Source organism: Psammomys obesus, unplaced genomic scaffold (assembly GCF_907164565.1).
Source record: "Psammomys obesus unplaced genomic scaffold, mPsaObe1.curated_primary_1811, whole genome shotgun sequence".
In the NCBI taxonomy this organism is placed as follows: domain Eukaryota; kingdom Metazoa; phylum Chordata; class Mammalia; order Rodentia; family Muridae; genus Psammomys; species Psammomys obesus.
The window spans coordinates 25,921,077-25,946,448 of record NW_026592118.1 but is presented as its reverse complement, the minus strand read 5'-3'; the positions used below and the strand labels follow the sequence as shown (position 1 = coordinate 25,946,448).

Below are 25,372 nucleotides of genomic sequence, written 5' to 3'. Positions count from 1 at the left end.
GCAGGCTGGCTACCTCCCTCTGCATGCCAGCAGGCAGAGCCCACCTCAGCTGCTCCTGACCAACCGCCCTTGGGGCGCTTCGCCCGCAGGTGGGTCGCTTTACTGGCTCTTGCCTTGTCCCTCTCGCCAGGGGCTGAGGTCCCTTTTCTGTCTCAGCACACCTCCAGCCCCTGTTTTCTGGACTCCACTTTCCAGCCAGCTGATACTGAGATGCAGGCAAACTCGCCCCCATATCCCTTTCACAGAAAGGTCACCCAAGGCTGCATCAGAATCAGTTAAGCAATGCAGCCAGTTGTTACCTTCCTGACTTTGTATTACTCAACTCCTCAAGGTGCAGAGGAGAAAGAACCGGGGCCAGATTCTTTCCCGAACTGGAGTCCTGCAAATCTGAAGCACCCATGGCAGAGGAGCACAGAGCAGAAAAGCAGCATAACACTAAATCTGAGGACTTCTTCACACACAGCTGAAATTGGCCCCTCTTCCTTGGTCTTAATTTAAATATCCTTAAGCCACTCAGCGGCTGCTTTTCCAGAGGAATACTTTTTGTGATACGCAAGGGAAAGAAAGCCTGTCCAAAGGCAGGTGGTAGGTGTCTGGGGGATTTTGTTGTTGTTTGTTTGTTGTCATTGTTGGTGTTATCATTTTATTCTGAATGGCGCTTTAAAAGATGAATGGTGTAACCTGGGAAGCAAGTTGCCTGAACTTGGGGTCCCAGTGTTTAGAGTTCTGTTCCTTTTCCTCACTGGCAGCTCAGTTGCATGGCCTCAGTTCCACAGATGTAAGTTGAGAACCGATTGGTCTAAAAGGGTACACACGATGTAGCCTTATGGTTTAAGATGCTGCGGGTGTGAAAGGTGTCGAAAGTCTTGCTAACGCTCTAGGTATAACTGAGTAATTAACTTTTCATAACAGCGCAAGCTTTGTATTTATAAGGAAACTCCACAGCTGTTCTCACAGGAGCATCTAAAAGTTTCACCACATTTATCATTCAGAGAATACTCCGGGCTTTCAAACCATTCTTCAGCCTTGCTGTGTGAGAATGTCCAATTCTGTATAAATGGCAGTCATATAAATGTCACTCACATGAAAGGACATTTTTTTTTCTGATACAGTAGGTGTAATTTTATAAAATGGCACATTTATTTGAAGCAGTAACTTTTTTGAGATATGGCCTTTGCAAGGCCCTGGGTTTTCACAACGCTGTGATTTAGCACGGTGTGAAATCCTACCTGCATGCATTCTACCTGCATGGCCAACACCGCCAGCCCAGAAAACAGGATGTAGCACTCTCTATTATCAGACTTCAAGGTTGTAAAGTAAATGGCACATGTGTACATCAGAATTGGGTCATAGCACTTTCTCCATTTGGCAACATTTATGGTTTTGCTAAAATTCACATAGCAACTGGCAGTTCAGAAACCAGCATAACACAAGCCCTGACCTCTGACTTTAGAATGGTTCACACACATCTGCCTTTCATAAGCTTACTAACTGTTGTTTAGAAGAAACCAAATAGATTTTATAACCTTTTATAAGAAGCTCAAAATACTAAGCCCTTCAGTGTGTCGCAAATAACTTTGGAGAAATGGGTTTGCTATTGAACATTAGAGTGAATAATTAATCCACACTGGCTTGTCTCTTGAAGGATTACCCCTAAATTACCTATGCCCTCAGTGCCAGTATCTAAATAGTATAGATTTTGCTTTCAAAGAATGCATGGCTGATTCTGCTGTCACAGAAACACATGTCTGTCTTTTATGGTCCTCACTATCTAGTTCCCTTCATAATAAATGTAAGGGCGGTGGAGATGGCCAGTAGGTAAAATATTTGCTCCCAAAGCATGAGGACCCAAGTTCAAGCCCTCAGCAATCTCACCAAAAAAAAAAAAAAAAAAAAAAAAAAAAAAGGTTTCTATGGCACACACCTGTAGTCTTATCACTGGATTGACTCCAGGAAGGATCTCTAGAGCTCATTGGCCAGTTAGCTTTGCCAAATCCATGAGCTCCAGGTTTGTGAGACTCCCAAATGGGAAGAAGGGAGACTTAGAGGGTTGAGAGGGGGACAAATAAAATTAATGGGGGAGGAGTAAATATGTTTGAAATACATCCTGTACATGTATAAAAAATGTTATCGTGAAACCCATTATTATGTATAATTAATGTATGCTAATTTAAAAATGTGAATGAGAAGCAATCCAGGAAGATAGCCAACAATGACCTCTGGCCTCCACAGACATGTGCAGACACACATTTCAGTTACTTGTGCATATACCCCATACACACAATTAAATAAGTGAATATATTTAGATTTTTTTTTCAATCAGATGCTATAAAATCATTTTATTGGAAGTCTTAGAAATACTGACAAATAACCGATGGGCAGAAAACAAAGCCAACAGAAGCACACAGTCACCCTTCTACGCTGGAGGACTTGTTAGAACTGAATTGAGTTGTCACCTGAGGACATTTGTTAAGCACCTACAGCTCATCTACCCATAATTCCCACCACAAGAAGCAGGAATAAGCCAAGCATAGTTAATTTTTCTGGATGGCCTTCAGGACTCTTTTAAAGATTAGCATAGATAAGAATAGAAATGAAATTCACAAAGACAAGGCCTCTAGTGTTACCTGTTCACATTCGAAAAGAACAGCTCATTAGTTAATTATGAAGACTTCTTGAGCTGCTCTACATGATATATGAAACCTACTCAGTGACTTTTAGGTCATTTCCAAAATGGTTTTAATTAACATTTGTTCTTTTGTTAAGAAGAAATCAGTACTGCAGAGAATAAAACTAAGTAAATAACTAAAGGATAATGAATGCTTAGAGCAATATGTGATAAGAAAATTACTTGGCCTATATAAAAATAATTTTTCTTCCAAAATGGTTGGAGAATAAAGAACAAGGAATGCTTATGCTGTTTGAAGATCGTTCAGGAACATGCCCTTGCAAACAGAGTGCGCTGTTTTCCTAAAAGAAATATTCCCACTGTAATTAAGAAGGGAGGACATTGACATCTCTGCTCTGTGTTCTGAGTTTATTCACCCATGTGTGGAGAGGTCTTTCCACATTGTACTTTGACAGGAGCATATTTCTGAAAAGTAATTGTGAGAGATATATGGTTCTTTCAAATTTAAAGTATATCATCATTCCTTACATCAGAATAGAGTTTTCTTTGCTGCTTAAAAGCAAAGAAAATGTATGGGATGGGTAATTTTGAAAAGTTAAGAGCTGTAATTTTGAATGAAAAAAAAAGACTAAGATGTAATAATCTAATTACATAGCAGATCTCTAAAAAAAAGTTGTTAGCAGGGCTGGAGAGATGGCTTAGCAGTAAGAGGGTATACTGCTCTTGCGGAGGACCTGAGTTCAATTCCTAGTACCCACATGAGGAGATTCACAGCCTAATTAATTCTTCCTCAGCAGAAGTTCAAAGGTTATTTATTTATCATGTTCAATTCTGTAACACAGGAAAAAAATAGCATGAGAAATGGGAGGAGATTGAGATAGAAATCATACAGGAACTGGGAAGATGTTGAGGCAAAGTCCATCAGTTAATTCATTGCAGTTAACAATATAAACCAGTTGTACACTTTTCCTAGACTGAGATCCTAAATGCTCCTCGCTTTAGTTTTGAGTCATGTCTGAGAAACTGGAGGATATTTTTGGTGAAGGGAGTTTACAAAGACTGCCTTTGGGAAGCAAGAGTCTAAGGGTATTAGAATTACAGCCCAAATTGTGTTGGCCCAGTGTGTGAGGAAGACAGAGTATGGGGCCTTTATTGTGGTGCTGGAAATCACATGGATTGTTTTTAAAATGAACTTGGGAGCCTTTGGGGAAAGGATACCCATAAGGAAAGATTTAGACATTAAGTAGAATCAGGATAAGAAAAGTGGTTTGAACTGTCTACCCGGTTACTTGCCCAACTCCATGGGCACAGGTCATATTTGGGAGAAGAGAATGAGCGGTAGGGAAGAGCAGGCACTAGGGTACCTGACTCTCTAAGGAGAAACAGTGTTAGTGGGCAGTGCCTGATGATTTCCATGGTGCAAAAAAACTCTACTAATATCTGATTTCAGGCTTCTGCCCAGCCAGCCAGCTCCACCCACTAGAAAGCATGGATTAAAATCCTAGGTATCAAAAAGGAAAAGCTGTTTCCTGAAATGTATTTATTAACTAGCACTGCTCAGAAGCCTGAGTACCAGAATATAACATGAGGAAGGGGTGGAAGTTCTGTCTCCTTCTGGGGCCTCTTTTAGAGCCATTGACAGCTCAGTTTATACATGGAGGCAAATATTACCCCAAAGATGAAAGACTAAGAAGTCCCCAGAAATTTCTAAAACTGGCAAGGAGATTTTTTTAAATTTATTTTATTATCATTTATTGCAATTTATTCACTTTGTGTCCTGGCTGTGTCCCCCTCCCTCATCTCCTCTCAATCCCACCTTCCCTCCCTCTTCTCCTCCTATGCCCCTCCCCCAATCCACTGATAGGGGAGGTCTTCCTCCCCTTCCATCTGATCCTAGCCTATCAGGTCTCATCAGGACTGGTTGCATTGTCTTCCTCTGTGTCCTGGGAAGGCTGCACTCCCCCAAGGGAGAGATGATCATAGAGCCTATCACTGAGTTCATGCCAGAGAAAGCCTCTGCTCCCCTTATTAGGGGACTAACTTGGAGAATGAGCCTATGGGCTACATCTGAGCCAAAGTTTTAGGTCCTCGCCTTGCATTGTTCTTGGTTGGGGTATCAGACCCTGCAGGATCCCCAAGGCTCAGTTTTTATGGCTCTGATGGTCTCCTTTTGGAGCTCCTGTCTCTTCCACCTCTTTCTATCTCTGCCTTCTTTCCTAAGATTACCTGTACTCTGCCCAAAGTTTGGCTATGAGTCTCAGCCTCTGCTTTGATACCTCAACCAGTAGAGTCTTTCAGAGTTCGTCTGTGGTAGGCTCCTGTCCTGTTCCCTGTGTTCCCCTGCTTCCAACAAAGAGATATTTTAAAATAGAATGGAAGGCCCCATTAGAGGGGTTTCTGGCAGAGAGTGGAGGGGGGAGGGTGGTAGGAAGATCAGATGTACAGAAAAATTCTGCCTCCTAACTGATTTAGTAGTTATCAATATCTATTTGATAACTTTCAGTGACATTTATGAGTGTGAATGACTATTGATTTTATTTGGAAAAAGTTGCTTGAAATTTAAAATTATTAAATCACTTCCTAAACATCCCTGACAATGAATCCCAAAAAGCCGAGCCCACTAACTGACACTAAATGTTTGGTAAATTGTTGGAGATAGGAAATCAAGCAGATGTTCATAGAATGCATATTAGTCAGATACCTTGCAGTCAGTGAGAGAGAATGCTGGAGGTGACATCTGGGTACTGCTCCTGCTGCCAAATGATTGGTGAACTACAGACTTGTAAGTTGGTCCAGATTTAAAATGCCAGTAGTGGCCAAGCTAAATTAACCAAGACATGACTGAATCTCTAGTCATGCCATGTGCCCCAAGCCTCATGCAAAAGATCTAATGAGCCCAGGCAGCAGAGACCAAACCTACATGGCCAGGAAATGGTAAAACTATCTTAATTTATCCTCACAGAGAGTGCTGATATATCACTATAACACCATGTATCCACATGATGCTCAAGGAACTACGATATCAATAAAGTACTTATTAAAAACAATTTTCTCAAGGTAGCACTATTCCTAATTGTCTGAGAAAGCACCAGATAGATTTCCAGAGTTTACATTCCCAATGGATGAGGATTTCCCTTTCTCCACATCCTTGCCGGCATATGTTGTCACTCTTTATCTTAGCCAATCTGATGGGTGTAAGGTGAAATCTCAGGGTCATTTTGATTTTCATCTCCCTGATGACTAAGGATGTTGAAAATATTTTTAAGTGTTTCTCTGCCATTTGACATTCCTCTATTGAGAAATCTCTGTTTAGCTCTGTACTCCATTTTTTAATTGGATTACTTGATTTGTTGCTGTTTAACTTCTTGAGTTCTTCATATATTCTGAATATTAGCCCACTGTCAGATATAAGGTTGGTAAAGATCCTTTCCCAATCAGTAGACTGTCATTTTGTTCTGACAACAGTGTTCTATGTTTTACAGAAGCTTTTCAGTTTCATGAGGTCCCATTTATTGATTGTTGGTCTTAGAGCCTGTGCTGTTGGTGTTTTGTTCAAGAAATTGTCTCCTGTGCCAATGAGTTCAAGGCTCTTTCCCACTTTTTCTTCTAACCAATTTAGTGTACCTGGTTTTATTTTGAGGTTTTTGATCCACTTTTGTGCAGGATGATAAATATGGATCTATTTGCATTTTTCTACATGTAGACATCCAGTTAGACCAGCACCATTTGTTGAAGATGCTATCTTTTTTTTTTTTTCCATTGTATGGTTTTGGCATCTTTGTCAAAAAAGAGGTGTCCATAAGTGTGTGGATTTATTTGGCAACTCAGTCTCCAACTGGGAACCCTAGTAAGGGGAACAGGGGCTGTCTCTGACATGAACTCAGTGGCTGGCTCTTTGATCACCTCCCCCTGGGGGGGGGGCAGCCTTACCAGGCCACAGAGGAAGACAATGCAGACATTCCTGATGAGATATATATATATAATAGGCCTGCATCACTGTATTGTCGTCCGTCTCTGGAAGGGGGTGAAGACCCCTGGCAGAAGCACGGCAGTTCGGCTGCTACTGCCACTCCTTCCCAGCTGGGCAGTGGCAGTTCACACACAAGTGTGTACACCAAGCAACACTGATGTGAAGCTTAGCTTTAGTTCCATTCTTGAGACTTGATCAATTTGTATGCTACGTTTTGTGTGTGTCGTTGTGTTGGTTAACAGCAGGACTCACAGCTTAGTCCTCGTCCAGTAAGCTTCCCTGAGATAAACAGCACTTCTCACAACGTAATTGATACGATCTATTGTTCAGCAGCTCACTTGCAATTGCGTAGATGAGGAGATAGGACATCAGCTTCCAGATGGACTCCGTGACACACACCTCTTAGCACCCAGGGCTTTGGTGTAGGAGAATCCTAGTTTAAGGCCAACCTTGGCTGCACAGCAAGTTCTAAACCAGCCCAGTCTACATGACAAAACTATTTAAGAAAAGCAAAATGTCTATGAATGTGTGATATTGGTAACTTTAGTTACCAGAAGGTTTTGTGGAAATCACAAAATGGTGATTTATCTTGTTGTGGGTGTTTGCTGCAGTTTTTACTTAAACCAACACGTTAGCAACAGAACGGGCAGCATCATGTATTTGTGGGAAGTGTATGCACCTCGGATAAGGATGTAGCTCACATGGTTGACTGTTTGCAGAACACGCACAAAGCCCTGGATATGAATCCTAGTATACTCCGGTAACCACAGGCATTCAGAAGGTGGAGCAGGAGGATCAAAAGTTCAAGGCCATCCTCAGCTATATAATGAGTTCAAAGCTAGCTGGAACTATATTTGATCCTCTCTCTCTCTCTCTCTCTTTCTCTCTCTTTCACTCTCTCTGTCTCTCACACACACACACAAAGGTATGCATATTCGATATTAGGTGAAGAGTCTGAAAATCTCCTTAGAGTATATTATTTTGTTTTTATTGTTAATACATACAAGCTTTGTGGATTTGTTCTACTTTTATGTAATAACAGTTTGTGATAGTTTTATGATCAGTATCCATGAAAGATGGATGCTGCTCACAGACTTGAGGTTTCTTTTCAGATAATCTGTCATAATCTTCAGTTTTTGCTCAGTCACAGAGATCTATGCGTAGAAACATCTGATAGCCTTCCATTTCACATGGACAACTGAGCAATCAGCTAGGAAGTGCCAAGTGATACTTCCCACTTGCTTTTTGAGTCTGTCTAGGTCTTCGGTGTAATCCAGACTGACCTTGTACTCCTCTAGAGCCCAGGTTGGGCTCAAGCTCAAAACAGTTCTCCTCGGCCCCCTAAGTGCTGGGGTTACCTCTCATTTCAATGAAACGATTTTAAAGAATAATTTTTGTAAAGATAGCCTTTAACACGGCAACAGATAACATATACCTGATAAAATGCACCATCCTAGACAAACCTGAATTTCATAGTAAATGTGAATGTGCTTCAGGTGTTGCAAAGGATATAGTTGCTCTAAAAATCACTCATTATTTAGCTAAAATCCAAATTTAACTGGTATCATGCATTTTTATTTATTAAATTTGGCAATCCTCCTTTCCAGGCACCTCCTTACAGAGACTCAGATTGACCAGCACTCAAAACTTTACTGCCCCTCTCTCATAGCAATTTTTATTCTGTAACCCTATTCTGTATTCTTCAGAGCACTTACTACTCTCTAAACCAGCCTATTTATTATTTATGTGTACATTGTCCAATTTTTTATAATAATGCACAGACACATTTTGAAGCATACAGGTTCAGAGTTATGGTCTTCTACTTCTAGACAGTCCAAACACTTTATAAGGTGCCTACATTCTTTGCCTCTTCATCCTCAACAAGCCTGTGTGCCCCACACCGGTGTATGTGTGTGTGTGTGTGTGTGTGTGTGTGTGAGTGTGTGAGAGGAATTCAGATGTTTGAAGCATCATTTCAGAATCTGAAGCCAAACTCTCAAATGGAGAAAGAGGCAGAGTGACTCTAAAGGTTGTTTCAACAAAATGACTAAGCGGCTCTGGTGCTTTCCTGCATTCGAGATGCTGTTAAGGAACTCCATGGGAGGCTTGGGAGGTTTTTCTCAGTTTGGCTAACATCCCTGTAAAATGTCCTTGACAGAATGACAGAGAAAAGCTACCTGCAGTCTGATGCCAAGTCCTGAGTCTTTCATTCTTTGACACTGTCCCTCGTGAGGTCTGCTCACTCAGGCCTCATTTTGCCGTTGGCTCTTCATAAATACAGGAATCCTAGTTTTCTGTGTAGACCACAGGGAAAAGTCGTGCAGAAGGTGAAATGGATCAGGAATGCGGTCCTTCAGTTTTTGTGCAAGCTCTCCACCTGATTTAAAGTACTGCAAGGGCTAAAAGCCACCAGTGCTTAGAGTGACACTTTAGAGAAGTATGTGTTCTTCCACAGCCCATAATGATCCCAGAAGTCTTTAATGACTAAAGTCAGGAGAGTGTGATGGGAAGAAAGATGCCTGTGTGTGTCCCCCACACTCCTCCGAGCCCTCTGTGGGTGGCTTCCCTCTGCCCGCCTTAGGAGAGGCCCCAGCACACTACTTTCTGAAACTAAAAGTTATGTGTTGTGTCAATGATGGTTTTCTCTTTAGATTCGCTTGGATCATCTCCAAACTTTTTCATATGAAATTTATTTTCGCATATTTAGTTTGCATAAATATATGAAGTTGGATTAGCTAATAAGTAAGATGACTCCAGCAATGTGTGGAAATAAATAAGGGTCAGTCTTTACGTAAGGAATTCAAATTTTCTTTGGGTGTTTTTAGAATTGAAGATGACAGAGGAAGTCACAGTGGCTACTTACACCTTTTTAAATCACCTGCACCACAGAAAGATTATTTATTTTCTTTCCTTTCTTTCCAGAGATGGTATCACATATATAAATATTTACGTATTTTCCTTTTTATTCAATAGAATCTTTGAGTGAAATAAATGGTCCATTTTCTAATCTCAAGGTGAGAAAGTATCACTTTTTGAAAAGCCATGTTTAGGTTGCTGACATTCTCACTAAAAGACCTGGCAAAGATGTTCTCCCACGAGAACATCTGACAGTGGTAAAATGTACCAGGACTTTTGTACATAAAGGAATATCAGTTCTGAGTTATCTTTCAAATGAGGTCTATGCTATTATCCATCGTGAAACTTTTTCCTACTCACTGGCTATCTACCTACTGCTACTACATGAGTTAGCATGTGTATGTGTGAACACACATGCATGCGTGCATGTGCACAAGAACACGTGTGTGGAGGCTACATGTATCAGTCTGGAGTGCTGTCACACAGGAGACATCCACCGTTGGGATTATGAGGCAAGATCTAGCTATTCCGGAGTGTTCACCAGTTAGGCTAGGCTGGCCAGGCAGCAAGCCTTCCCATCTCTCTCTCTCTCTCTCTCTCTCTCTCTCTCTCTCTCCACCTTCCCCGCCCTGGGATTACAAGCACGCACCACAGCTGGCTTCTGACATGAGTGCGGTATCCTCTGGCTCAAAATGAGCAAACCCTTTGCAACTGAATTGCCTTCCCAGCCCAACCAATTAATATTGTAACACAGCCTAGATACTTAATCTCCTAAAGTTTCTATTAATTTGCATCATAAATTTGGAACTTTTAAAACATTGATTTTTTTTTAAAGTAGAACTCTCAAAAGAAAATTTTGTGTATATGTAAGATCATTGTACAAATTACATGGAGAAAGGAGTTAGATTAGCTGTAATAGTTTTTTTTAACAATATAGTAGAATGATGCTATCAAATTTTTAGACATATATTTGTGTGTGAGTAAACATTTTGACATATATATATTACATACATGCTTATAGCTATCAGTGTTGTATGGTATAGACAAAGAAACAGATATACAGGTCAGTAGAGCAGAATTGAGACCCCAGAAAATGAGCCATACCATCATGGACTATGGACTTTTAACAAAGGTGCAAAAGCAACTAATAAAGCAGGACAGTATTTCAACAAATGATAGATAAGCATTTAGTTAACTTATGTAGGCAACACACACACACACACACACACACACACACTGACTTAAGCCTTAAACCTTGTAAAAAAAAAAAAAAAGCCAAAAATAGATCACAGATATAACTTTTTTTCAATTTAAGTTTATTTACTTTATATCCCAAGGGCATCCCCCTTCCTCCTCTCCTCCCAGTTCCCTCTCCTCTCCTTTTCCAGAAAAGCGGAGTCCCCTCCCTCACCCCCATATCAATCCTCTCCAGCACATTAATTCACATCAGGACTGAGCATATCTTCATCCACTGAGGCCAGGGAAGACAGTCCCACCAAAAGCAGGCGACAAAGTCCATGTTAGGAACAGCCCTCCCACCACTCACCAGGTGATTCATATGAAGACAAAGCCACCCACATATGTTGCAGGGGGTCCATGGTCTAGGTCCAGACCATGCATGGACCTTACTTGGGATCTCAGTCTCTGAAAGCCCCCCTGGGTCTGGGTTAGTTGTCTCTGTTGGTCTTCTTGTGGGGTTCCTGTCCACTCCAGGTCCTTCCATCATTCTCCCCACACTTCCACAGGACCCCAGAGCTCTGTCCCATGCTTGGCTGGGACCCAGCATCTGTCTCCATCTACTGCTGGGTGGAGTCTAGCATGACTGTTAGACTCCTGTCTGCAAGCAGAGCAGAGTACCTTTAATAGTGCCAAGGGCTGGCTCTCTGTAGTGGGGTGGGTCTCAGGTTGAGCCAATCTTTGGTTGGACGCTCCCTCGATCTCTGTTCCCTCTTTATCCCAGCACTTCTTGTAGGCAGGGTAATTTTTGGATCAAAGGTTTTGTTGTTCCCCTCCTTCCACTAGTTCTGCCTGGCTAGGAGGGGGTCACTTCAGCCTCCTCCTTGTCCTCCCCCGAGCCCCTAATGCTAGGAGTCTCAGCTAGAGTCACACCCATATACTCCCAGGAGCCTACTCTGTTGCAGGCCTCCAGCTTGTCACAGAGAACAACCCCCCCCCATTTTCCCTTCTCTCTCCCAGCCCTCTCATCTCCTATCCCCCTTCTCCCCACATCTGATCTCCTCTCGTTTCCCTCCCCATTCCATCTCCTGCCCAGTTCCCTGTCTTCATCCACTTCTGCTGTCTATTCTATTTCCCCTTCTGAGTGACATTCCCACACCCTCCCTTGGGCCCTCCTTGTTACTTAGCTTCTTTGGTTCTGTGGATTGTAGTATGATTATCCTATACTACAGATCTAATTTCTGCTTATAAGTGAGCACATACCATGTGTGTCTTTCTGGGCTACCTCACTCAAGATGATCTTTCATAGAGATAACTTTTACACTTTTAGAAAAATTTTTAGAACCTAGGGCTTCATGAAAAGTTCTTAGATATCAAATGAGTAATCTATAAAACAAAAGAATCAATAATTTGATGTCATGAATTTTAAAAACTTTTTCTATAAAGTCCCTATAAGACATGAAAGAATAAAAAACAAGTCATAGGCTGGGAAAACATATTTATAAATCAGATATCTACAAAAGCTCTTATATCTAATATATCTATACATATATATGAGATATATTGTCAAATTAGAAAATGGGCAAAAATCTGGGTTGGGTAGCTCATATATATATATATATATATATATATATATATATATATATATATATATATATATAATCATGGAACTTGGGAGGCTGAGGCAGAATGATTGGACAAGTCTGAGATTGCTCTGGGCTATACAGATTTCTAGGCCAGCCTGAGCTAGAGTAAAACTGTATCTCTGGGAATGAAGGGAGAGTGGGAGGAAGGCAAGGAGGGAGAAGGAGAGAGGAAAGAAAGAAGGGAGGGAAAGAAGGAAGCAAGAAGGGAGGGAGGGGGAGCATGGAGGAAAGTGAGAGAGAGGGAAGGAGGGACAAAGGATGGACAAAAGACTTGAAGCAATGTCTCACTGAGGATAGCATGCAGAAGAGAAGTAAGTACATAACAAGATGTTCAGAATCATCAGCCATTAGGGAAATACCAATTAAAAACCACACTGAAATAATAAAAAGTAGCTAAAATTAAACATACTGGAACTCATAAATTACTAAGCAGGAATGTAGAGCAGTGTGGCCTCTGGACAATGGTCAAGCCGTTCCACATAAAACTGATCGTAAACTTGCCACATGACCCAGTAATTGCACTGGGGAGCCTTTACCCCAAAGAAATGGAAACTTTCTGTCATGCCAAAACTTGTACATGAATATTCATTGCAGTGGTGCAAGTTGGAGACAACTAAAAGGTTCTCCATCAGATGAAGGTAACTCTGAGACTGGGGGTGTCATTCAGGGATAGAGTATGTGCCTGGCATGTACAAGCCTTCTATTTGGCTTTGGTCTCCAGAAACAATGTTTTACGTGAAATGGCAATACAGTTCTTCCCTGGAACACTACTCAAAAATAACATGGAAAAACTGATAAACAAAACAACTTGGATGAATCTCAGGGTCATTACATTATACTGAGTGAAAAACAAACAAGGAAGAAAAGAGGACTGTCAGCTTGTCTGTGTAAGCGTGTGATATCATTTCCGTAGCATTCTGAGAAAGACAAAACTGTAGAGAGCAGATTAATGGTTTCCAAATCAGCCTCTCTGAAGAGAGATGGGTGTGGCTGTGAAGAGAAGCAGCAGACAGAGGTGCCAGGTGCTGGAACAGTCTGTATCTCTTTGCGGTTTGCCCACGCAACTCTCATTCTCCTGGGAGGCCTCAGTGGGAGCATCTCTAAAGAATGCTGCCTCGGGTTCCCAGTGCCTGGGGTGGAATGCAGTGACAGAGGAGTATGATGGGCAAGACTCTTCATCTGGATGACAGCCGCCTCTGTGGCCATCAAAGTTACCTTCGCCGCTGCGTCGTTGGGCGTTAATTCCTAACCTGAGTAAACATTCCTGTGGGATTACTTTGCCTGTCCTGCTTAGGTCAAGGAACCTTTCTGGAAGATGTTTCCATGGGAAGTAAATCAGTCCTGGAGGTTTTCCAAGCTAGGAAATTCTCGTTCAGTTACCCAGCTGATGTGGTGCATTGCCCACAGGGAGGAGGGAAAGGGAAGGCTGTTGTTTTAACTCTTTAACCTGTTTTACCTTCGGTAAATGCTCTTCCTGTTGGCTGCCTTTCTTACAATTTCCTGTTTTCCTCTATTTTCATATGTAAGAGTAGGGTTGGACATTTTGGAAAAGTCTGAGCTAGAAACCTTACCACCTTCATGAGCTCGTGTTTACATGTTGCTATTTTGAGGTAAACTATGGCATGGGTGTGGTAGCTCTCTGCACAGCACTATTGCAAAAGACGCCCTATGCATACATCATATTTCTGTAAGTACCTATAATTACAATATTTTCCCCAAGACCTCAGAATTAAATTGCTCCAATGAGTTGTTAACTTTTTTTATGTTGTTTATTTTGTCATTCCAATCATGGTAACTTTAAATCATAATGAGACTCACAGACAAACTTTGAGCAGAGTGCAGGAAACCTTACGGAAGAAGAGGGAGATAGAAAGACCTGGAGGGGACAGGAACTCCACAAGGAAACCAACAGAGCAAAGGGGGCCTGCAGAGACTGATACTCCAACCAAGGACCATGCATGGAGAGGACCTAGATCCCCTGCTCAGAGGAAGCTCATAGGCTGCTCAGTTTCCAAATGGGTTCCCTAGTAAGGGGTACAGGGGCTGTCTCTGACATGAACTCAGTGGCAGGTTCTTTGGTCACCATCCCCTGGGGAGGGTGCAGCCTTGCCAGGCCTCTGAGGAAGATGATGCAGCCAGTCCTGATGAGACCTGATAGTCTAGGGTCAGATACATGGTGAGGAAGTTCCCCCCTATCAGTGGACTAGGGAAGGGACATAGGAAGAAAAGAGGGAGGGTGGGTGGGACTGGGAGGAGATGAGGGAGGAAGGGTGCAGTAGGGATACAAAGTGCATAAACTGAAATAAATAAATAAGTAAATAAATAAATAAAACATATATATGTGTGTGTATGTGTGTGTGTGTGTGTGTGTGTATACATATATTATCCTGAGTTACATGTCAAGTGGAGCCATAACAAAGGAATTCGTGCCAATGATTTATTAGACATGTGGTTTTGGGGAGCTGGAGAGAAGGGCAGAGGGCATGGCCAGGGAACATGGGAAAGAGGGAGCTAGGTTAACCATGGCCACAGATAACGAGTGCTCTGTTCCCCTGGGGCAGTGTAAGGAACCTTGAGAAACGTGTCAGACTACGTGCCAGAAGGAAAGGGAGCCACAAAAGAAAGACAGAGTCCACAGAGACCTGCTCCCTGTTGCTTTGTGGGCCCCGTGGACAGTTTGGAGCTGAATGCTAAGCAGGCACAGGTCCCAGGGAAGCACCATGACAAGCCAGGGGTACAGATGTCAGACTCCCAAACTGAGTTTCTGCTGGGCGGTGTTTGCTGAGCAGAGCTAAATTTCAGCCCAGAGACTGGAAATATCACCAGGGGGATTTGAAGGGAGGCTGAAGGTGTGGTCACAAAGTGTCAACCTTAGAATCACCTCTACCACAATGAGGAAGTATTCAGGGAAGAAGTAACCACATTTCCTTTTATTGGGTCAATCAGTAACATTTAATAGCCCCTTACCAGTTTTTACATCTGCAGTTTACCCAGTGACATCTTTGGAGTTTTGGAAGTGAAAACATGTTTTAGTGGTTGGGGGAATAGCTCCAGGACGTTACCTTAAACTGTCCAGATACATTTTAAGAGAATACTAAATGAAAATATTAAAAAATTATAACTAAGAGAAACCCACACTTCATCCTTTTCTACACCTGTGTTTTGATAAATTCATGTGGCTGTATCAGCCATTTCATATAGGATTTCATTAAGGAAAGTAAGTGGAGTAGGCTCATCATAATCTCTAGTTCACATTATTGCATGTTCTTAAAATAATCTCAGTCATGTAAGCATGATTAATGCTCATTATGTACTTTACATAGACATTAGTTAAGTAACTAGTGGGTTAAATTCTTTAGATAATGAATAAATTAAATAGCCTATTAAAGATAAACTATTAAAGATAAATTCGGCATTTATGTCTCAAGCACTGTTGTGAGATACGTAAATGAATCTAAGACTCAGTGACTCCGACGCGGATATTATCCCTCATCTTAAAGATAGCAAAACTGGGTTTGAATAACTTGCCAAAGGCCACCTTGCTAGCAAGTCGGTGCAAAGGTGATCTGAGGAGAAGCTCAGTCAGGAAAGTGCTTGTCATGCAAGCTCAGGGACCTGAACTGGATTCCCAGACACATGTGAAAATACTAACTAACCATGGAGGGAATTTGTAACATCAGCACTAGAGAAGTGGGTACAAACGGGTCCTGGGAGTTACTGGCCCACTAACCAAGCCTTGGCTAGCTTCAGTCCCATAGGAGAGCCTGTCTCAAAGGAGGAAAGAGCCTTCCTGAAACTGATACCCAAAGTTGTTCTTGAGCTCTACAAACATAGACATGTGTGCACCTGTACACACACACACACACACACACACACACAAAGCTAATGCAGAAACTAGTGCCACAGAGTCAATATCTTAATTTTTACAAAACTTTACAGAGAGGTAGAATGAATTAATTCAGGGGTCAAACAGCCCAAATCACCTGAAATCACTGCATTTGTAGCAACCCCTGAGAATACTGCTACAAAGAAGTTGCTTTCTCATTACTAGTAAATTCACCAATTCTATAAGTTTTGCTCATAGTAATTCAGTATGAGAAGAAAAAAAAGACATTAGAATAAAGTAGTGATGAAAATGAGGAGACGGTTAGTCAGTCCTCTGATACACAAAACAGGTGTACAGAACGGAATGGTAACTATGTTGGGTGCACCTTGAAGGTTTGCGCTATAAAAATAGCCGTTAACTGCTGGGCAGTGGCGGCACACGCCTTTAATCCCAGCACTCAGAAGGCAGAGGTGGGCAGATCTCCGTACGAGTTTGAGGCCGTCCTGGTCTACACAGTGAGTTCCAGCACAGTCAGGGCTACACAGAAAAACCCTGTCTTGAAAATACCAATATATATGTAATATCTGTTACAAATCTATGTAGTGTATGTTACATATGACACTAAAATTTATATATAAATATAAAATTGTATAATATAATATGTATTATACATTATAAACATATAATATTATATAATATATTATAAATACATACCATATTACATATAAATATAAAAATTATACACAAAAATTTATATATAAATTTAAAACATATAAATATATTACATAAAATATATAATATTAATATAGATCATAAATATAATATATTTGCATGTTTATTTTTATATAGTATATGGTATATATTACAGATTTATAATTTATCATATCTAATATATGCTACATATTTATAATGTATAGTACATATTATTTGTAATGTATATTCTCTAGATGTTAACTGATTTGCAGCTAGCCAAGTTTGCTATGCTAGTTTGCGTTCATATGTCTTGCTAAGAACTTTTCAAAGTACAGCCATGCTTGCATACGAAGAACCTTGCTCAACCCCAGATAATTTCTCACACGTGTTCATACCCTTCTTGGCACCTGCTGAGGGCATCTCTGAATAGCTTGTAAAATGATTCAGCTGTGTTGATTAGTCACGGTTTCTGTGGTAATACACGAAATTCCTGTGTTTCTTGTCTATCTCATGACTCCTGTCCGAGAGCAAAGATCTGCCTGTGTGTTCTGCATTCGCATGACTTGGGTCAAGCACAGCTAAGGCAACAGGACTTTTTCACGAGCTAAACAGAAAGGGAAATTTTCCAAAGCTCCCCTTTTTAAAAAGGTGCAATTATGCATGGATTTACATAAGTTTTGTGACTGTCATCCTCTCTACTGCAGCTTCTCTCTCCCTTGCTCTTTGGTACCTTTGATCCGTTCAGCCTCCTCCTTTACAGCACACTGTGCCTGAAACATGGGAGGATCCTGCTCCTTCTGACTCTCACATTCCATCCTGCTCATGCTTGACAAATATTTGCCAACTGTCTAGTCCTTGGTAGACAGTGTAGTTCTAAGCATGGAAAAATACATCATTGAAAAGCAGAGCCCTCCCCTACAAAAAAAAAAAAAATAGAGAAAAGTTGTCCTGAAAGAAGACTTACTATTCTCCCAAAGAATGCAGAGTAACCTAGATTATTCTATGAAGTTGTAGGACACCAGCTTCTGAACATTGTGGCTGGATTCCCAGGCAAGACGTCCAATCACTTTTGTAAACATGGCACCTCTTTTGGTTAATGTCTTGGGGAGTCTCAGTTACAAGCTGATGATCTTTAAGTCCTTTGAATTTCTACACCGCTAATCTCTTTTGTTTGCTTTTCAGTGATGGAGAAAACGTGTACAGATGTGTTTCCTCTGACTACAAATTCCTCAGGAAAGCAAGAGACTGTCTGCATTTTTGGAACAGGGGATTTTGGGAAATCATTGGGATTGAAAATGCTTCAGTGTGGTTACTCTGTTGTTTTTGGAAGTCGAAACCCCCAGGGGTCCAGCCTTCTGCCCAGGGGAGCAGAGGTCTTGCCATATTCCGAAGCAGCATCGAAGTCTGACATCATAGTCCTGGCTATGCACAGAGAGCACTATGACTTCCTCACTGAACTAGTTGATTCTCTCAATGGAAAAGTATTGGTAGATGTCAGTAACAACCGCAAAATCAATCAGTATCCAGAATCGAATGCTGAGTACCTTGCTCAGTTGGTGCCAGGAGCGCATGTGGTCAAAGCCTTTAACACCATCTCAGCCTGGGCTCTCCAGTCAGGAACACTTGATGCCAGTCGCCAGGTAAGATGAAATGAACTTGTGTTCAGCCTTTTAAAGCTGAATGTTTCCATGTATTTAATATTTTAATGTTTAAAATAATGCAGGTTTCCTTACCTTAATACAATTCAAAAAAAAAAAAAATACCCAGAAATATTTCATTTTTCTAATTGGGCTAAGGACAACTTTCTTGGGTTTGATTGAGAAGTGTCATCAATTGTGGTTCAGGTACATCTCAACTTTTATTAATAGTTTGCTGGAACAAAATGAGGTCCAAATCTAGAGTCCTCTTGCCCATACTGGAAAGGAATTGTTTGTTGATTCGCTTTCCTCTTGTGTGACACTGGGTCCACTTACGCCCCGAGATTAGCCGCAGTCATAAATGATGTGACACCCACACGCAGGAGAAAGATGAGATTACCCATGCTACAGAGAACCTCATGTTACAGCAACACGATGTGGCTAAAATTACCCTCAACTAAGAAGCTCGGTTTCTCACTGTCCAGCACACATATGCCAGTTCAAAGCATAGATATATTAATTCTCTATCTCAGTTTTTAAGATAGTTGATTATTGTGTTACTTTTTTATGTGGTGCTTATATAACTTTTAATGCTGATTACTAAAGAAAGGAAGTAATAAATATGGAACTAAATATTTTAACTCAGGTGTTTGTCTGTGGAAATGATGGCAAAGCCAAGCACAGAGTGATGGACATTGCTCGTACTCTGGGACTCACTCCATTGGATCAAGGATCTCTTCTGGCAGCCAATGAAATAGAAAACTACCCTCTGCAGCTATTTCCAATGTGGAGGTTCCCTTTCTACTTGTCCTCTGTGCTGTGTGTCTTCTTCTTTGTGTACTGTGCTATACGAGAAGTGATTTACCCTTATGTGAACGGCAAAACGGATAATACATTTCGCCTGGCGATTTCCATCCCAAACCGTGTCTTTCCTATAACAGCACTTACCCTGCTTGCTTTGGTATACCTCCCTGGTATTCTTGCCGCCATTCTGCAGCTCTACCGAGGAACAAAGTACCGCCGATTCCCAAACTGGCTTGACCACTGGATGCTTTGCAGAAAGCAGCTGGGCTTGGTGGCTCTGGGATTTGCCTTCCTTCATGTCATCTACACACTCGTGATTCCTATTCGTTACTATGTACGATGGAGACTGAGAAACTCAACCATTACTCAGGTAAATCTCTTCTCCTCTGTAGTTCTCTACTCCTTGGGTCAAAGCACGAGCCTGATCTACCACAGTCCATTTCACAGCTGCAAAAGATGGCTCCCCAAAGCGTGTTCTTTGTGTTGGTTTGGTTTTTAAACAGGTTATGATTTAGGGCTAGCTGGCTTCAAACTCATGATTTTCCTGCCTCGATCTCCCAAGTTCTGGGATTAGAGGCATGACTTGTCCAACCTATCTAGTATCTTCATTTTTTTTTTAAGTATCAAGAATCAGAAACATTATCCCACGACTTGCAAATGAATCCAGCTGAGATCCCATAGAACTACTGAGAATAAAAGTTAGATTCCAGACTCACTTGACTCTAGGTCTAATCCTCGGCTCACAGATGCTGACCAACTGGCAGATGAGGTACTCAAGGGTTTCTCTGGGTAAGAGTCAATAGCACAAATGCTTATGTTTCAAGCGTCTGTTTTTGAAGTCTAAACTACTGTCCACTAAGCATGGGGTCTGCCCAAACATGAGCCACAGCAATGCAAACAAATTCACAAAAGGGTGCTTATAAGCCCATTAATGTTTGACTTGTGGGAGGTTGTTCTCCATAGCCAGAAAAACAAACAGTTCTGAAATAAATATCAAATACTATCTTATGAATACTCAAAGACAAAATCAGCTGAAGTAGTCTTTCAGCATTTAGAGCAGAAATGTATATTTCAGTACCAGACACCTCATTAAAGGTAGTGACTATTCCTAGAGACCAGTGGTCCTCACAGTACCTAGACATGCTGCTAGTCTGTTCTGGTTTAGAAATTAATGGTCTTGATGTATCTTGCTACAGTCTCAAAAACAATCAGTAACTTACCAGCAACAAATGCATGGACGTTTCTTGAGTACAAATGACACTACATGGCCTGATTCCTCCCACAATGTGATATGAATGGTTTAATTCTGTATTATGACATAAGCAGCATGAAAGACTCAAACTTTGTGTGTGTGTGTGTGTGTGTGTGTGTGTGTAAGACAGAGAGATACAGAGAAAGAGAGAGACTAAACAGAATATAAAACTAAATTTTGATGTGATTGTTTGAGAACACTGCATTTTGTTTGAGAAGCAGAAAGCCATGTGCTAAAGAAGGTTAAAATAAATATTGACTTTGTTTGAGGGTATATAGGGTGAATTAAAACTCCCTACATATTCCTAGAAACAAGAATTATAACAAAATCACAGGAGAACCAATTACCTTTTCTGCTCAAAACATCCAAATGTATTCTTCCAAGGCTGTTCCTAACTGATCAACTGGAAATGATACACAATTTGCTTTGCACAAGTAACGCATGTAGGGTGTGTTGCAGTCCCTCTGGAAGGACAAAGTGTGAGAACGTCCATTTTAATTGTTTCCCATTTTTCATAGGCCTTGGCTAATAAAGACAGCCCATTTAGTACCTCCACTGCATGGCTGAATGATTCCTATTTGGCACTGGGAATCCTGGGATTTTTTCTGTTTCTTCTCTTGGGGATCACTTCCTTGCCATCAGTAAGCAACGCCGTCAACTGGAGAGAGTTCCGGTTTGTCCAGGTAAGTGCCTCAAATTTAAAGGTCTTGGTATTGAAACTTGAATATAGCTTTTTACAAATATTCTAGTTTTGCTCTCATATCATGCCTCATTTTCCGTTTGGCTCCCTAACTTCCCCAGTCAACTCATTAGCAGTTCACTCAGAAAATGAACTCAGAAACCGACACGCAGACTCGACAGGGGTTTGATTTGCTGCTTGGGACATCTTGCCAAGATTCCTGAGACTCCCAGAGCCACCACTGAGACCACAGAGTGAAGAGCACCAAAAAGCTATTATCGATGTGTAGAGGCACTGGGTAGAAGCTGAAAAAGAACCCAAAGGCAAAATTTCACCTTCTAAATTCAGTCTTTCGATCTGGACATACTGATAAGAAAAGGCAGATTTGCCATAAAGCTTGAAACTCCAAAGCAAAATTTTATGAGTATCATCACCCTAGACTTAACTCCTGGTCTGTCTGAGAGGAATTCATTTTTCGCTCAGATCAACCACCAGACACCTCATTAAAGATAGTGACTATTCCTGGAGACCAGTGGTCCTCACAGTACCTAGCTCATCCACAGAGAAGCAGAAGAACCCCCCGGGGACCTCATTAGGCCACAAAGCCCCAGGCCCCACCCAATCCGAGCAACTAGAAGCTCTGAAGGTGGAACCCACCAATTTGTTTTAACAAGCCCTCCAGATAATCCCATGCAAGTTCACTATGCACCTGGATAAGAAAACAGACCATTAGTAATTGAAATTAGATTTTAATTTCAAATCCTGCAATTTCTCCAAGGGCCCAAATGTAGACAAATTCAAGGAATTAAGGCAGAAAGAAAAACTGAACTTCAGAGTTCAGAGCCCCCTGAGCACAGTTTAGCACTTGTTTCTTACTGTGATGGAAATGGGCTAGCATCTGCTTTTGACCAGTAACAGAAAAGAATGCAAAGCTTGCTTGCAGAAGTCTGTTGGTTCTGAACTCCAGATAAGATGATCAATACAAGAATTTTCCTCTGTGGACCAAACAGGGCATTCATGTCTCCAAACTTATAAGAGTTTACTCCTGGGACATTTCTTTTATCAAGCCAGGTTAAGACAAAACTAGCACGCCATCAATAAACAAATCTTTTTCTATTTTAATGAAATATTTATCCTCCTGAAGAAAGATTATATATTTCTAAACCTAGTGGTGTCCTAAATATTATAATAGTATCCTGCCTTTGGCGTTGTTGGCAAGTAAACTTCATTAGCACACAGTATTTCACTCTAAGATGTGAATGATATTAACTTCCATGCTTTTGTTTTTATTAGTCCAAACTGGGTTATGTGACCCTGGTCTTGTGCACAGCCCACACTTTGGTGTATGGTGGAAAGAAATTCCTCAGCCCTGCGGTTCTGAGGTGGAACCTTCCTTCAGCCTATATTTTAGCGCTCATCGTCCCCTGCTCGGTGTTGGTGATGAAGTTCATCCTCGTCATGCCGTGCATAGACAAGACCCTCACGCGCATCCGCCAGGGCTGGGAAAGGAACGCCAAGTACTCAAAATCGGCCCTGAATGGAAAGTCAGATATTTGAGATAAAGTTGAATTTGCCGGGCCTTCTGAACTGTTGCAGTGAATGTTTCGGAGATGATGTGCCCAGTTAAGAAAGCATTCTTTCTCATCGTCGTCACAACTTTATCACCACAGTAGAAATGTTGCCTGACCTTGAAAGTCAAAAATAGGAAGGGAGCACTCGCTGCCTCACCTCCTGTGATGACTCACTGCAGGCCTCCCTCACCTCCTCTCCCAGAAACCCTGCATATGCCGCCATGATGAGGTTTAGAAACTTCTTGATTGTGGGCATGCTGTAATGTTTTGCAAAGTTCCGGAAGAGTCTATGCAACTTCCTTCTCTCGTTCAAGGGCTGACGTAAGTGGGAAAAAAACAACAACAACACTGATGGTCATAGTGAAGGTTTTGTTTGGCGTGCCTACACAGACCCAAATAAAGTGTTAGAGGATTTGTTCGTTTGTTGGAAGGAGTGATGACCGTAAGGATTGTCATACTGATCTGGGAGTATTTTAGGTTTGGGTGTAGTGCTGAGCTCAATCCTAGGGCCTTATGCATGGTACGAAAATGCTATGTCACTTCGCCACACCCAGCCGAGCCATAGTGAGTGTGTGGTCATATGTACCCCTTGACTTTGCTTTTAACACTATGGATAATTTCTATGAGGAAATATTTTGTAATATAACAAAAACATCACAATTGGTTTGAAGTAACCTTTCCTTGGATGTATCAAAATCTATCTAATTGTCACAAGCTTCTTCCTCCACAAGGAAGGGGTTAAGGAATGACAGGGTAAGAGCGGAAGTGCCACTGGATTTTTCAATGTGAAATAAGCAGGAAAAGGTTGATAATGTCCTTGTATAAAAACGTCAAGAAAAGACAGAAGTTTAGCTCGTAAGGTAAGCAAATACTATAGAATTTCACTCTGCTGTTTGGTATTATTTAGGGGTGTGGCATGCCCTCTGTATTATATATTCCAAATACTGTTTAATATTAAGCACCTGTGAAATTAATTCCTAGTATAAAGATGTAGCTTCTAGGATCTGTTTTTGTTATAATTTTAAGTCATGGAGTTCAAGGATTGACCCGGTTGTGAAACAGCGTAAAGAGAAGAACAGCAGTTGCTGGGATACAGCCTGCTCTGGCTTCCTGCTTGGATAGTGCCTTTCCCAAGGTGACCTTTAGCAGGCTGTGCGTGCCTAGCTCTAGCCTGGAGCTAAAAGGGGATTTTTGCACAATCTTCCCACATGTCACTGAAATAACTAAAAGGCACTGGTTTTGACATTTTTCTGCCTAATCTACAAAGGCTGTTTATTTTTCATTTTGCAGGCTTTTAATATCACATATCAGACACGATATCATACATCTTTCACAATCTTGGGGTTTTTTTATATGAAGCTTTTATTATATAAATGGGCTTTTTCTTTTGCTATTTCCCGAATAGAACAGGTAGACCATATTCAGCTCTTACTAAGATGACAATTGAAATGTCTTTGTACTAACGATATATTTCTGTATTTTCAGTTATTCCCTCAGAATATTTTCTGAGAGCTAACAATATAAAATTAAAGAATATTTGGTAACATATGCTGTGTTGCCAGTTTCTAAGGTGGCGGACATTCTCAGTCCCCTTGACACACCAATACAGGTTTGGGATTTTACATCAATTGTGTTTTCTTACAAAAAACTACAAAGATTTGAAGGATATGCTCCTATATATTACCTTTGATGAAGCCATGCCAGGATGCCGAGAACTGAAGAAGTCTGGGAAAAGGCAGGGCAGGGGCAGACCTCGGAACATTGGTGAAGATGGAGAGAAGCATGGCCTGCACCCCATGTTGAACAGATCAAACAATTGTGCTGGGGCTGACCAGATCATTGGCTGATTAAGGCTAAAACACCATCAGTTCGCTGGGGGTGAGGCATTTCAAGTTAACCATATTCCCATTTCAGTGAGAGCCCAAAAGATAATAAGCTAGAAAAATGCCATACTTAACCAAAGCGCTTGTAGTGAAAATCTCCTCTACTCTTCATAAGCTAATGAAGACCGTCCATCAGCACTTAGCACAAGCAGTCATCAAGCCTGAAACCAAAGAGAGACCCAGCGGCTTGCGCACTATAGCTGCCTGGTTTTTGGCCATGACTGCCAAAGCCCCGTGGGCCACCAAGAAGAAGCTACAGTTCTTCCCTCTCTCCCCCGTAGCTCAAATCTGTAAACAAATCTGACCCTGTTAACAGGTGGAGAGAAGTTAGGTCAGGTGGCAATGGGTGTTTGGAGAGAACTGTATTTATTTTAACAGAGAGAATTTTTCTACATAAAGCTGTTTCGCTGAGAAGGGGTACAGTGGCTGTAGCTGTAACCTTGGCCCTTGGAAGGTGGAGGCGGGAGGACCAAGAGTTCAAAGTCAGTCCAGAAGGAAGTAAATAGAACCCATGGGAGGAAAAGGGAAATGTCAGGAAGAAAATACTTTTACCTGGAATTATCTTTTAAAGCATGTGGGATGAAGAAAAATAAGCTTCTCCTTTAAGGAGACAGAGGGGTGGACAGAGAAACACAAATGTGAAAACACAGTCACATAGTCTCCCTTCAGAGAAGACAAAACCCCATCTATGCCATAGCATCTCCTCACTGTTTATGAGGTGCAGGGGGCAGGGAGAGAATTCAAGGTCAA

General features: G+C 41.4%; 1 protein-coding gene across 1 annotated transcript; it reads left to right on the top strand.

Annotated features, from left to right (window-relative positions):
• Steap4 (STEAP4 metalloreductase) lies at positions 1-24,287 on the top strand. The gene is made up of 5 exons (XM_055612880.1): positions 1-89; positions 17,979-18,436; positions 19,080-19,607; positions 21,008-21,172; positions 22,462-24,287. Exons 2-5 carry the CDS (start codon positions 17,981-17,983, stop codon positions 22,723-22,725), a joined length of 1,413 nt encoding a protein of 470 aa, XP_055468855.1. The 5' UTR covers positions 1-89; positions 17,979-17,980; the 3' UTR covers positions 22,726-24,287.
• Positions 24,288-25,372: the final 1,085 nt, after the last annotated feature.